At 40.5% G+C, this 15,156-nt stretch overlaps 2 protein-coding genes across 3 annotated transcripts in view; one reads left to right on the forward strand and one right to left on the reverse strand.

Moving 5' to 3' along the window:
• enpp2 (ectonucleotide pyrophosphatase/phosphodiesterase 2) overlaps positions 1 to 14,949 on the reverse strand; it is a 65,271-nt gene extending 50,322 nt beyond the window's left edge. For both annotated transcript variants that reach the window (XM_084943538.1, XM_084943537.1), the window contains exons 1-2: positions 14,847 to 14,949; positions 14,045 to 14,150 (exon numbers count right to left, since the gene is read on the reverse strand). In XM_084943538.1, the coding sequence (XP_084799664.1) occupies positions 14,045 to 14,150; positions 14,847 to 14,864 (124 nt within the window). In that variant the 5' untranslated portion in view covers positions 14,865 to 14,949. The remainder of the gene's footprint in view (positions 1 to 14,044; positions 14,151 to 14,846) is intronic.
• On the forward strand, positions 5,136 to 6,666 carry LOC146377074 (uncharacterized). Its single transcript, XM_084944247.1, has 7 exons — positions 5,136 to 5,159; positions 5,234 to 5,340; positions 5,555 to 5,675; positions 5,816 to 5,844; positions 6,052 to 6,215; positions 6,323 to 6,430; positions 6,563 to 6,666. The coding sequence occupies exons 1-7, from the start codon at positions 5,151 to 5,153 to the stop codon at positions 6,664 to 6,666; spliced, it is 642 nt and encodes a 213-aa protein (XP_084800373.1). The 5' UTR covers positions 5,136 to 5,150.
• Positions 14,950 to 15,156: the final 207 nt, after the last annotated feature.

A 15,156-nucleotide genomic window follows, 5' to 3' on the forward strand; every position in this document is an offset into this window, starting at 1 on the left:
TGTGAAGTATGGTCCAAAATACTCCAGAAGGTTTGGAAACACTGCTCTATGGATTTAGCACAGAAGTATTAATCCACTGTATGAGCATATGAGGAGGAGCTGCTAGCAGCTGGTGATGTGCCACTCAAAAGTAAACACTGAGCATTGCTGGAACACTTGGTAGTGGCGTTCATGGGTCAGGAAGACGGGAAATTGCTGGAAATTGCCTTTACATGGTGGTAAAGGAGGGCTAGACCCAAGTTACAACATTCACCATGTGACAACAGTGTGCAGACTCCTTACGTCCTAAGGTGTCTGCACACTGTTTTCACATGATAACGTTGTCACGACCACTCCTCAGGCTTAGGAGTTACAAGGTTACTTTAGTCATTTTTCTTCAAGTGTCAAACAACTCAAAGGAGCCACAATTCAAGTGTCAAGCAGCTCTGCTATACTTTCACTTTTTTTACTCGGGGTACTTTATGTGTGATCTACACTGTGTAACGCTGCTGCCTGCTAATCACAGATAAAATATTGTTGTTTTTTCTACAGCGTCATAAATATTATTACCACAAATTTCCTTAAAAATATGGTGACATATTTGTCGCCAACCCCCAGTTTATACTGAACAATCATGTATTCAGAATAGGGCTGGGCCATATTATACCGTTCACGGTAATACCGGTACAATGTTAGGCAACGATAAGAAAATGAAATATCGCGATATAATATGGGTGAAACGCGCATGCACAGTGCCTTTGTTTTCATACACACATGGCTGAAAAAGCATGGCGGCAACAGAGAATGATAAGGGGAAAAGCGGTGTCGCTACCCGATCGGTACCCCGCATGCGCAAATCTTACGTCACTTCCTCTCTTTGCCAACATTGCGACATTTAATGTATTTGAATGATACGGTTAGCGCCCAGTTAGCTTCTAGCATTTGTCGACAGCTCTGCCTCCTTTTCGACTACCAGGACATTTAAACAATGGATGTATACAAGCAAATTCATGCTTTTCTCCTCAATGGAGAGCTTCCCCCGACTGAAGAACTGCGCCGTAAAATACGAAGAATGGCACCTAATTACAAACTGAAGGGTAACTACGAAAATTTATGTTGATCTTTTATTTATTTTATTTATTAATTTTTTTACTTTTATTTTTTAAAACCCTTTTCTCTCTCTCTATCTATCTATCTATATATATATATATATATATATATATATAAAATACAACTCTGTCATATATACCCTATATATAGTTTTAAAAATTAATTTCAATTGAAGGTAAATGTACCATACTGGTGCAGATACATTATCCCAAACTTTATTAATATCTGTCAGACATTTTATTTTACTTTAGTCAGCAACTCTTTCAGCTTTTTACATTTTCATCTTGTACCAGACAACAGACTCTTCTACACTGGCCCCAGTATGCAGTGCATGCGCCTGGTAGTCATGTCAGAGGAGGAGAAGAAGTCCGTTTTGATGGAAAGCCACAATAACCCTGGTACCGGGAACCACAATGGTGTCAGAGGTACCCGAAACAGGGTTGTTGCTGGCTATTACTGGCCAACATTGAACCAGGACATCAGTGAATGGGTATGGCCTTATTTCAGTTAACAAGATAAAGAACCTTGTCTTTACTTGCACACTTACATTTCAACATTAGTTTCTGTGTGTGTGTGTCTGTTTTTTTTTTAAATTGTTATCAATTTACATCAACTGGTTTTTCGGTATCCTTGAAATATTTTTTGGGATACATCTTTCAGGTCAGATGCTGTCATCGCTGCCAGATGAATGACCCAATCAAGACTGTGGCACCAGCATTACATCCCATCAAGGTACATCTTAAGGCCTGTTCACCAATTTCATTTTCAGGCTAATAAGCTTTTGTGCTGCAGGGTAGCTTTAAATTTTAATTTGATAAGTTCTGTGACCTACAGGTAAAAGAACCTTGGGAGGTGCTGGGCGTGGATTTAACTGGACCACTCCCGGAAACACGTCTAGGGAAACGATATGTCCTGACAATGACCGATCTGTTTACTAAGTGGGTGATTGCAGAACCTCTTAAGTCCAAGACTGCAGCTGAGGTCTCTGCAATCACGACCTCTAAGTTATACACGTTTGGCATGGTCAAGAAAATCATCACTGACCAAGGAAAGGAGTTTGTGAACCAGGTAAAACTTGTGAAAGTGTTATTCATGCCTTGATATGATATGATAGCTCAACAACAGCATTTTCAGCATGCTGAATATTAAACATGCTGTTTCCAGTGCTCACCACCCCCAGACCAACGGGCAGGTAAGCATTTGGATGGCTAACCTTGAGTCACTCATGTGAAATCAGTCATGCTTATTTATCTATTCTACAATAAAATTCAAAGGATGAGAGGACCAACCAGAACATTAAGCGTGCTCTCAGAAAGTACGTCAACCAGAACCATGATGACTGGGACGTACACCTTGCTGCTGTGGTGTATGGCATCAACACTGCAAAGCAGGTATTCCTGTTTTGACATATTGTATTCCTTTTAAGATACTTTACAGTGTTGCATTGTTTTAAGAATGTGTTTTTAAACTTACATTTTAAAAAAAGTTATTGACAAGTGCAAGAGAAAGTGAAATAATGGAGAGTTTTGTGCGATCAGCACTCCACCCGCCACAGTCCCTATTTCCTGCTCTTCCACCGACATCCACGTCTTCCTGCTGTGATGAACGCCTGTCCCATGGACGATGACTTTGAGGTTGCAAACCTTGAAGAGGACATCGACACAAGAGTTGAGGAGATGACAGTTCTGAATGAAACGGTCTGTACATTTGAAGGGGGCTGGCTGACAGGGAAAGGAGATTTGTTTAGGAAAAAAGGGAAAATGTGGTTGATAACATTCTCATTTTTATTGTGTATTCAACACTTTCTCACTCTGATTTTTGTGTCATTTTTTTGTAGGTTCTTCGCAACATTGAGAGGGCACAGGACACCCAGAAGAAGACCTTTGGAACACGGAAAAGGAAGCGGGTAAGACAGCGTGTTGTTCAAGCAGGTGATGATGTTCTTTTGTCAGGTGATCCAAAGAGACGACGCACTGGAGATGCATTATTGAGCCAACACCAAGGACCGTACACTGTGGCCAGCATCACGCCAAAGGGGGTGGCCACTATTGTGAAGGGAGCAACTTGCCAGAAGGTAAACGTGTCCAGGCTGAGGAACTACCACAGATCAAAAAGTAAGAGTATAAGTAGTTACAATTAAATGTAGATTTAATGTTAAAAATGGATTAAAGTTTGTATGTCATGCCACATATTTGCATATCATCAGATCCACCAACTGAGAGGAAGTTTCTCCTGGACCACTCATATGGGACTCCTGAATGGCAGATTGATCATCAGTATGTCCAGGAGCAAAGTGGCAGAAAGACTTGGACCCTCTTCAGTCCAGTCTGGTAAGGCACATTTCTGAGCAGTCACGTTAAACCTTAATAAGTCAAAGTCGTTGATGGTTTTAGAATTGCTGAAGCATGAAATCATCCCAGCCTTATTTTGTAGTTGCCCTTTTAATTTGTTTCTTTATTATTTTCTATATTATATTGAAGCAAATTCACATGAAATGCTCTTCTCATTTAGCTCGAATATGTTTTGGACCAAAACCGACCTCCAGGAGAACTCCTAGTGAAGGAAGACAATATCTGCCTGACTCGGGAAGACTTTTGGAGCCTGGGTTTGGAACAATCCACGGAATCTACTGTAAGTATATCTTGTTACTTTAGCTAATGCACTGCAAAGAAAATAGTGACTGAAACCGTATTCTGTTGCTTTTTGCTGTTTCTTTCAGATTGGGAATGCTTGCCTGAAGATTGTGGGCGAAGCTGCACAAAGACATGTAATCTGTTGTACTGGTAATTCTTTTCTTTGGTTATAGCTATGAATGGTTGTTGTGTATTGATTTTGTGTGTGTGTGTGTTTCCTTTAGGGAAAAGATGTTCATATTGCTGACCTCTACGTCGGGGCCACCTGGAAGGATCCACAAGTCAACCTGCTGCGTTGCTTGCCGGTATGTTTTTTGTTGATTTTTCTCCTGTGTGTGTATTTTTACTAATTTGTACCAATACCTGTGGGAAAACTTTAGGTCCAAGGACATCCTGCTTTTTCCAGCTTGGAGCAGGCAGGCAGGTGAAGCTGACCATTATCTGCTCTGTGTGAGTGCCCTTTCTCTTTCTCGCGCTGTGTTTTTTCATCTGATAGAAAATAATGGAGGCTGACATGTCGTCTTCTCATGGATGATGCTAACATGTCCATTTCAGGCTATATTGGTAGCTGAGAGACAGATACTCTTTCTGGACTCACTTCGCCCTGATGGTTTTGGAGATGATCTCTACCGAGCCATATTTAGGTTGACACTAAAGAAATGAAAAATTGTTCTGGCCTTGTTCAATGGCCAAGTGTGTTCTTTGGCTAGGTCGTCTAAAAGCAGCCTCGTTCTCGAGCTTAAAAGTTCAGGAGGGAGCCTCGTTCTTAGGCTAATTCATGATAGGGATGCACTGACACTGGTATCCGGGCCCATACGGTTCAAATGGAATCGTATCCATATCTTTTGTTAACCAATACCATGAACAGATACTTGAAATGTGAAAATCTGTAAAAGTTTCACAGAAAATGTTTATTTTTCATCCAAATTTAGAATTTTTGGGTCATTTCTATTAATATACATTTTAAAAAAAAAATCTTATTCACCGTTATTATTTGTAACAAACACACAAAAAATAAATAAAACCTGCCTTCCGATTCATTACATTTTCTGTGTGGTAGAAGTATCAGCATTGGTACTTGGTATCGGCAAAAACTCAGATCCAAGGATCTGACGGTTTGAAAAACGTATTGTTGCATCCCTACTTCATGAATTTTTTTATTAATGGCAAACATTTGATTTGAGTGTTATGTGTATTCTCTACAATGCCAGGAGAGTAGCAGCCTTTATTGACTCTGGATCCTGGATGGAGAAAACAGGAAGAGACCTTGAGGTATGTTTTCAATGTGAAAGTTTGAAAGCTCATCAGGTACAAAATAATTCAATAAAAAAAACTAGCAGGTGCATGTCAGCTCTCTTCATTTAAGGACACTTTTTTTTTTTACACTTCTTTCCCCAGCAGTTCAATGGAAATTGCTGCGACATCTTTATGCTGATGGTGAGAATTTTTCTTTTCCCGCCATTACTTCAATATAACATTTAAACAAGTTAAAGGATTCTTTTACTTTACAGTATGCTCTCTGCATCAGCACCTCACCTCCACTATCGTTCACAGAGGACATGCCAGCAATTTGCCTGTGGTGGTGTATTCAGCTGATGGAGAGATTCTGCATTGAGGGGTATGGCTAGTATTATAGACAAACTGGCACCATCACAATCACAGTTTTCAAAGTTAGTATTAATTGCAGTTTTGGCTCAGGCAACACATCAGGTCAAGCAAATGTTTGTGAAAGTGGCTTAATGTAGTCACGTATAAACCCTGTGACTGAACACACAGAAGAGAGCAGCAGTACACAACGAGAGTCCATTCTGACTGGCATTGCTTTTTTTAAGGCTTGGACAGAGATTCGCCTTCTGGACAGAAGAAGCATCCCTTCTCCAGGGAACTCTCCAGCCTGTCTTTAGGGTATCAAAGGCGACCTCCTCCAAGCCTTCACCAAGTCTAATCAGACAGGTGACAGAGGACAACAATGAGATAACCATTTGTAGAATATAACCACAGAACTGTTGAGACTATTCATCACAATGCAGGTTTACATACATGGTGGTAATCTTCATTTCCATGTAATGTGATAATCATGTTTTCCATTAAAGGCTGATGCTGACAGGTGCCCTATACTTGAGGTAATCTCTTTATTTTCCCTTTTATTTAAATTGTTCAGGTAACTGAATTAGTAATTAGAATCACAGGCAGCACCATCAGGGCAGAAAGAGGCATTATTCAGTAGTGGAATAAAGTAATAGTTATGAAAACAGTACGTAATGTAATGTATTTTCAGTCCTCATATTTCTGAAACTTGGTGGACAGATTTTGTATTTTCATGTTTTACAGTAACAGCATGTGTCCTCATCGACATATTGGAAGAGGTTGTTCTACACGAAGGGCATACAGCCTTCAAACTGGCTCTGGTGTGCTCCATGTTCAGAGACCTTGTGTCTAATGAATATTTCAGAAGACGGGCACACTTCAGGTGGCTTCACAGTAAGGGCTTCAGTAAATTATGAAATTATATGTACATTTTTTTTTGCTGTTGTCACATGTTTTTCACTGGCAGAATGTAAATGTTTTGTGTTTTTGTGTTTTGCTTGTGCTTTACACAGGCGTCTGCACATGGAGCAGCTTCTCGGAAAAGTACAGAGAACAGTACTTTAACATGTACACAATTGAGATCTGCCTTCAATGTGGAGATCAGTACAAACACTGCCCCGAGGTATACAACACTGTATAATCTTATATTGCTGTCATTACAAACAATGAACATCTCACTGGTGCATGACACGATGAAAACCATACCTTGGAGCCAATTCTTCTCTCTGTTTGATTTTTGTTTTTTTGTATTACAGGATATGTTGGCACAGGTAAAAGAGGACAACAACGGGCATTTTATTCGGAGGAGATGCGCCCAGGCTACTGCAGCCACATTTGCATGCAACTGAACAACTAATGTGGCTGCACTGTTCACATACACACACAGGTTTTAGTGACAGGGTTCCCCATTTGTGGTTCCCCCACATGTTGGTTCGTGTTCTGATGCCTGTTTTCATTCGTGACAGTTTTTGCTAATTCTTGTGTTTTTGGTTATCACCGATTTCTTTTTATTGTTTGTTTAATTTCTTTTGCCCTCTGTGGCCTGGCCTCAGTGGAGTTCTTTGTTACTGCGTACTAGCCGAGAAGTCATATTGAGCTGTGTTTTTTTTTTAATGTTGTTTAATTTAGTTCCATAAATTACATTTATGAAATATATCTGGGTTGTAACACATCCTCTCTACCTGTATCTGTTGTTCATGTTCTTGAAATCTGTTGTTTGTGTTCAGTATTGTTACAGTAAACCTGTGAAAATTATAAAGTGGTCCTGTGTAATTTTATATGGATATATACAAATGAGTGTAGTCAAATCTCAATTAAACAAATGGTTAACCTAAGAATACCCTTTTTAAAATATTTTCAAACATTAATTTTGCAACATTGTTAATTTCGTGGTTACAAAGAAGAAAGTTAATTCAAGACAAAGTGGCAAACCAAAAAATCTAAAACAAAAATAGAAAGTAAAACAATTTTAGGTGATGAGCCACATTGTCTTTAGTGCAAGAATATATTATATTTTATTATTAGAAAAACATTCCTAGAATATGTAGTAAAAATTGAAAATATCTGCTGTATTATGATGGTGCATTTTCAGCTTTCATATCAAAACATAGCCTAGTGTGTATATAAATAAAAACTTGTAATATGTCACGTGAAAATTCATGAGCCAGATTAAGTGTTTACTGACAATTGACAGTGATAGCGGACATCATCATAACTACTCCAATCAATCCTCTCCACACAGACAATCATAAACACACTCGACTATCACTAAATTTGTAATCACCCATTTGTAATGAAGCTAATTCAGTTTACAATACGGATCATTGTCAAAGGAGCTTGCAAAGAAAAGCGTCTGGACTTCTTTAAGTTGCTTGAAGACGTCTTCAAGCAACTTAAAGAAGTCCAGACGCTTACGATGACCTGGATGACTGAGAACCTTCACAGACAATACGGATCATTCGCTCGGTCAGCAGGGGGCGGTATCCTCGTAAACTGGGAGTAAACTGCCATTAAACGAAACAGAAGAAGAAGAAAACCTCTGCACATGCGCGGTACGGATCGGGTAGACCCGATTTGTACGTGTCACTACCCGATCCGTATCGGAAACCCGATCGGTATCGGAAACCCGATCGGTATCCCGCATGCTCAAATCTTACGTCACTTCCTCTGTTTGCCAACATTGCGACATTCAATATATTTGAATGATACGGTTAGCGCCCAGTTAGCTCCTAGCATTTCTCAACAGCTCTGCCTCCTTTTCGACTACCGGGACATTTAAACAATGGATAATCCGTATACAAACAAATTCATGCTTTTCTCCTCAGCAAAGAGCGTTCCCCGATTGAACAACAGCGCCGTAAAATAAGAAGAATGGTGCCTAATGACAGAGTTAATAATACAGACTTTGTAATATGTCACGTGAAGATTCATCAGCCAGATGAAGTGTTCACTGACAATTGACAGTGATAGCGGACATCATCATCACTATTCCAACAATCCTCTCCTCACAGACAAGCATAAACACACTCGATTATCACTAAATCAAATTTAACACACGTTTGTAATGACGCTAATTCAGTTTACAATAGGGTTCATTCGCTCGGTCAGCAGGTGGCAGTATCCTCGTTCACTGGGGAGTAAACTGCCATTAAACGAACAGAAGAAGAAGAAAACCCCTGCACATGCGCGGTACGGATCGGGTAGACCCGATTTGTATGGTCCGACTTTGTACATGTGGAGTAAGGATCGGGGAGTCCTGATCTGTAACTATCTTTTTATTTTTCGTTTTTGTCTACATTATATGGAAATGTTTCATTATTGGAAACATTTTAAGAGATACTTGTTATTCTTAACATCTTAACAGATACTCTGACCTGTAACTATCGTAAAACGCTTCGACCGGAGGTAGACACCTTTCGCACATGCGGGGTGTCACTACCCGATCCGTATCGGAAACCCGATCGGTATCCCGAATGCGCAAATCTTACGTCACTTCCTCTCTTTGCCAACATTGCGACATTCAATATATTTGAATGATACGGTTAGCGCCCAGTTAGCTCCTAGCATTTCTCAACAGCTCTGCCTCCTTTTCGACTGCCCGGGACATTTAAACAATGGATAATCCGTATACAAACAAATTCATGCTTTTCTCCTCAACAGAGAGCGTTCGCCGATTGAACAACAGCGCCGTAAAATAAGAAGAATGGCGCCTAATTACAGACTTAATAATATTGACTTAGCAATGTGTCACGTGAAGATTCATCAGCCAGATTAAGTGTTTACTGACAATTGACAGTGATAGCGGACATCATCATCACTATTCCAGTCAATCCTCTCCACACAGACAAGCATAAACACACTCGACTATCACTAAATCAAATTTAACACACGTTTGTAATGACGCTAATTCAGTTTACAATAGGGTTCATTCGCTCGGTCAGCAGGTGGCAGTATCCTCGTACACTGGGGAGTAAACTGCCATTAAACGAACAGAAGAAGAAGAAAACCCCTGCACATGCGCGGTACGGATCGGGTAGACCCGATTTGTACAGTCCGACTTTGCACATGCGCAGTAAGGATCGGGGAGTCCCGATCCGTAACTATCTTTTTATTTTTCGTTTTTGTCTACATTGTACTGAAATGCTTCATTATTGCAAACATTTTAAGATATACTTATTATTCTTAACATCTTAACAGATACTCTGACCCATAACTATCGTAAAACGCTACGACCGGAAGTAGACACCTTTCGCGCATGCGGGGTACCGATCGGGTTTCCGGTACGTATCGGGGAGTGACAGTACGGTGCGACTTTGCACATGCGCAGTAAGGATCGGAGAGTCCTGATCCGTAACTATCTTTTTATTTTTCGTTTTTGTCTGCATTATATGGAAATGTTTCATTATTGGAAACATTTTAAGAGATACTTATTATTCTTAACATCTTAACAGATACTCTGACGCGTAACTATCGTAAAACGCTTCGACCGGAAGTAGATACCTTTCGCGCACGCGGGGTACCGATCGGGTTTCCGGTACGGATCGGGTAGTGACAAGCGGATCGTTGAGTGAAACGGATGAACCAGAATTAGTTTGTAAAAATGGTGCCACTTCAGTGATGTGGAACTGGTTTGGTGTTTGTCCGTCAGATACACAACAAAGCACATTTTTTTTTGTAAAACATGCAAGCGGGCGTCGTTATTGCCGTATTTGTCAGACTAAGGCACTCGTAAATCTGGGAGTAATCTGGGTCCTAAACTCCGTCCGTTTCAGATCCCCAAGTCAAACACACACTGCAGCATCACTGAGAGTTAAAAACTGTCTAAATTCTTTCATCTTTAATAAAACGATCAGCATTGCTGCTTTACCAGGTGTAACTATTAAGTTTAACATCCAGGCATCCATGAAAACAGAATTTATTACACTTAACGCAGTTAGAAGCTAGCAGGAAGTTGGTGGAAGTTAGCTCGCTAGTTTTGCTAGTTGCCTAAGCATGATATGTTCTGACTGAGAGATTTCTGAAAAAATTCAAACGTACAGCTCTGCTATCACTTCCAAAATAAATGAAGACAGAAAACTAATGATGGGATTTCCGGCTCTTTTTAGAGAACCGGCTCTTTTGTTTTGGCTCACTAAAAAGAGCCGCCTCTTTCGGCTCCGAACCGGCTCTTCAGGTTGTTTTGTTGCTTTAATTAATTTATTATTAACAATAATATAAAATTATGCACATAAGGAATTACTAATGTAAAAAAAGTGGTTTTATTTATATATGTTTATATATAAATATATGTGGTGGCCCCTAGAGACAAAGCACGTACAAACTCCAAAAAGCACGTACACGTACAAACTCCAAAACACATTCCTAGAGTTAACTGAACTTCCAAAACAGAGCTATCTAGATCACTTAAATTACACAATTGAAAGCATATGTGTATTGTTTGTGTATTTATACACAAGCACTCATATACATTCAAATAATTTAAAAAAAAAAAAGTTCATTTACCTGTTACTACCACACATCAAATCAGGTCGTTGGTACTTGCTGGCTTGTGTAGCCACTAGGTAACAAAAGCTCAACACTGCCCCCTAGCATTCTGGAACACTTCTGTTGTGTTTTGTACGTGTTTTGGAGTTTGTACGTGTTTTGGAGTTTGTACGTGTTTTGGAGTTTGTACGTGCTTCAGAGTTCGTATGTGTTTTGAAGTTTGCACGTGCTTTGTCTCTAGGGGCCACCGTAAATATACTTTTATTTATTCACTCCACATAAAATGTAATAAATAAATCATATAATACAAAAACCAACTATTCACATCTCAACTTTTAACTATTTAAATTTTCAGCTTTTTCCTTTTAAACAAATTTAAAATGAAACAACACAAAACACTGCAAACCACAACACAATTAAATATAAATTAAAATATGAAAACAAAAAGAAGATGCACATTCTCTGTCATATGGACCTGCATGAATAAACTTTCTGAATCCTTTATCATCTGCAACTGAAAATAGTTGTGGATGATTACTATACCTTTCTAACGTGACGTTGTTGTCCCTGGCTCTCTTTCTCTCTGTGCTACTGCCAGTGTAACTACCGCCCCTCCCCCCTCTGCCCAGCGCAAAGCACAAGGCTGGCACGCGGAGTGAAGCGGGGGGGGGGGGGAAGTGCGAGAGAGAGAGAGAGGGTGAGAGAAAGGAGAAAAAAAAACAACAACCCACAGCTCGTGATAAGGAGCCGTGGGTTGTTTTATTGTTGTTTTATTGTTTTATTTATCTGACTGCTTTGTTTCGCTTAATGTGCCTTATAATCCCGTGCAGCTTATAGATCAGATACCTTTATTAGTCCCACGAGTGGGAAATTTCATTATGGTCTGAAAAATACGTATTTGACTTTTTTATTTGGCACACTGCAGTTTAATGTTGCAAAGCACCTCTTTTTAACTTCAGTGGATGTTATACATGGTTATGCTCAGGATATGTCAGCCCATTTCTACTGGAAATGCTTTTTACTTTCAGCAAGGAATTTGCATTCGCACTGTTAAATTTTTATATAGCTTTAATGCACATAAAAAACAGCTGCTTGTTTAAGTGAAAAGAAATGGATGATGACGATGATAGAGTTGTGTTTTGTCTCGCGTCAGTTATATCGTCAGTTATATCGTCAGTTATATCGTCAGTTATATCGTTATCGCAAATTTTCAAATATATATCGTGATAAATATTTTTGACCATATTGCCCTGCTCTAATTCAGAATGAGAGATTCTGAAGTGTGATGGAAAAACTGGTAATTAGAAGAATGGAAAGGCAAATAGAGATCACAAAACGAGCCACAGTTCCTTCCAGATCCACACGAACAGAGTGAACAAATTCAATTTTTAATTTCTTCACAACATGCAGCCAATACACACACAGAAATCCCAGAAACGGCTGCAGCCGTCGCAGACTGCGACAGTCTACGGCGCAGTGCAGCAGAAGTCTGTGTTTGAGAATCTGGGACTGAAAATGAGCTCTGAAGCTCTTTTAATGTTGACTTAATGCAGAGCAGCACAAACACACTCCCTCCCTCACCACCTCACAGGGTCACAGTGATCGTTGTAACAACCACCAACACACGCTCAGTCTGTCCATTTCATATGCACCGGCAGACACAACCCACTCAGGCTGCTTTCGTTTAGTGTTTGGAGATGTCACTCCTGTCGATGGCTGGGCGACTCATTGCACCTGAGACTCACACAGATTTACAGTGTACCTTCATAAGTTCTTTTTCTGCTTGTGTCTTGGACGTGGAGCATAAAGTTTGGTATGTCCTCCCTACACGTGGCCAAGACATATTCAAGCACATCCAAAACACACTTCACATTCCCCGTGCTGAGCCACTCTGGCAGCTAAATGAAAGCGTCTAATGCTGTTTCTCGTGTTTGTGCTGCTGGACTTGAGTAAAACTGGGTTGTTTCACATGAGCTTGACGCTCCAAAGTAACACACTGCAGTTCTTCTCAGTTGCCGTACACCAGAAAATGGATTTTTCTATTAAGAAATCTTTCTTGTAAAAGACAAACTGTGAGAAAAATATCACAACCTGCCCTGAAATTGTCCATTTTATCAAAACACCTTCAGCAATCTTAAAGAAAATCACTTCAATAAGCAGCAACTACAGCAATGAAGAAGAAATTACGCATTTGGCGTTTTTACTTGATAAAGAAATAAAAACTTTGCTGATATATTTGGTCTTTGACTTTCTGTTTATTATTGTGGCAGAAAATGTTATGATGCGATGTGTAATAAAGTACTACCACACATAAAGTTCTCCCATTAGGTCTGAGTCGAGTTTTGGCAGCTGCCATGTCTTTTCTGCTAAAGTTAGAAGTGATCATGTTTGAAGAGCACAGTTATGAAAGCTCAGCTGTTGCAACTTAACTTCTGTTTCAAAAAATTAGTAGACGTACGGAGTGTGTTTCAAAAAAGTTAAAAATGGACATCAATGACTTGACCCTGCATTCTATCTGAAGGCCACCAGATGGCGATAGCCATGATAGCAAAAAGGCTCGTGGTCCTATGGAAGTTTGTGGGAAGACAGCTTTCTTAGTTGACCTCTGTAAACACTTTACTGCTGAGTTTATGGTCTCAGTCACTGGTTTCAGTTTGCACTGAATGACGAATAAAGTCTGTTTCATAAATCTGGATCACGCTGTTTTAAAACTGACGAGCTCACCGGCCAACAAGGAGTCACACCCTTCTCATCACATCTGATTTTTTTTATACCAAGATAGTCACAGTGAAAATGCTTCATGACGAGACGTCACAGACATGTCAACAGTAGCTACATCCATCTTTTTATACAGTCGGCCGCCTTATGTTTAAACCTTCTGTGTGCGTGGAGTGGACAACCAGAACAAAGTGGGCTTAAAGGGAGAGGTAACTCTTGCTAAAGCAGCTTGTTTCATGAGAGAGTAAATTGAGGAAGATAAATCTAGATTAATTTGAACTACAATAATAAATATTTTGGATAGAATATGGAGGTGGGACCTATATCAGAATAGGTCCCCATTAAACATGAAAATCTAATTTTCTGTGTTTGTCAAAATGACTTCATTTTGATACCACCAACCACTAAGTATCATAAAACACCATAACTTGGGAAAACAAAACTCATATCTACATGCATGAGTTATTATTTTTATAGGACCATACAGTCCACACAGACATCAGAGGTCGGTGTAGTTACAGCAGCGTACTCACTCTCTGTCCTGGCCGAAGTCCCGTCTTCTCCTGAGCGTTTGGGCCGATCATACACAAAACCCCAACACATGTCAGCCCCGCACAGGACTGACAGGATCCACACAAGCTGAGGACACAAAGTACCGACATCAGAGCAGGCATTCATACAGTCTACAGGCTGCATCTTCCAGTGGTGCTCAAGCTGGGATTTAAGAGTTTCTCTTCTGCTACAGATATTCATGGCAGCCTACATTCACACTCCACCTGCAGTGCTCCATGCCTGAGAGCTTGAGAAGCACTGGGCTTAGTGAAAGGGTCACGAGGTTTTTTCATCAGAGAGCAAACACAGTGCAGAGGAACAGCAACATGTCACATATTTGACTTCAAGCACTTCATTTGCAAACCCCGTTTTCACCATTGACTGACTTGTTTGCACTGGCTGCTCATAAACGAGCTTCAGAAGTTTGTGATGCATGAAAGCTTTATTTGAGCTGGTGTAACACAAACTGCAGGTTTCCCCCGTGACCTGCGAACACCGCAGGGGTGCTGAGCTCAAAGTGAAGAGAGACCACCCCTCAGCTGCATCACAATGCCTGATAGTTTGACAGATCTGTGACCTTTCGGAAATGACAGAAGAATCCACAATTGTTCTGCAAATGCTCATCAGCAGGGAGGACAGGGGGGTGTAGAGGTTCCACGCAGAATAACGCAAACTACCAAGAAACACGCGGTCTAACGCGTCACTGCACGGGGATTTACGCACAAAACATGCGGATTTTTCGGAAGTCAGCTGCAGTTAAAACTCTTGCACATGGACTCTTACCAGTTTGTGCAGCAACATGTTCCTCTGTGCGTCCTCGGTGTTGCACCGCGCTGTAGGTCCGTGAGTGACTGATGCTGACTCTCCACACCGAAGGACCACCGGAGAGGAGGACCGTTGAAGAGGAACAGCAGCGAGGGAGGGGGAGGTGACTGAAAGGAGCGGACAGGATTCTGATTGGTGCAGCTGTGGAGGAGGGCTCCGGGCTGAGACAGGAAACGTCTCCACAGCCACTGAGCTGTGGTTAGCTCCGACTGAGAGGATTTACTCACAGGACAGTAAGGTGCTTAAGAAACACGACAATTATTTTTAT

This window comes from Perissodus microlepis, chromosome 11 (assembly GCF_051167445.1).
Source record: "Perissodus microlepis isolate ML-2025 ecotype Zambia chromosome 11, ASM5116744v1, whole genome shotgun sequence".
Taxonomy (NCBI): domain Eukaryota; kingdom Metazoa; phylum Chordata; class Actinopteri; order Cichliformes; family Cichlidae; genus Perissodus; species Perissodus microlepis.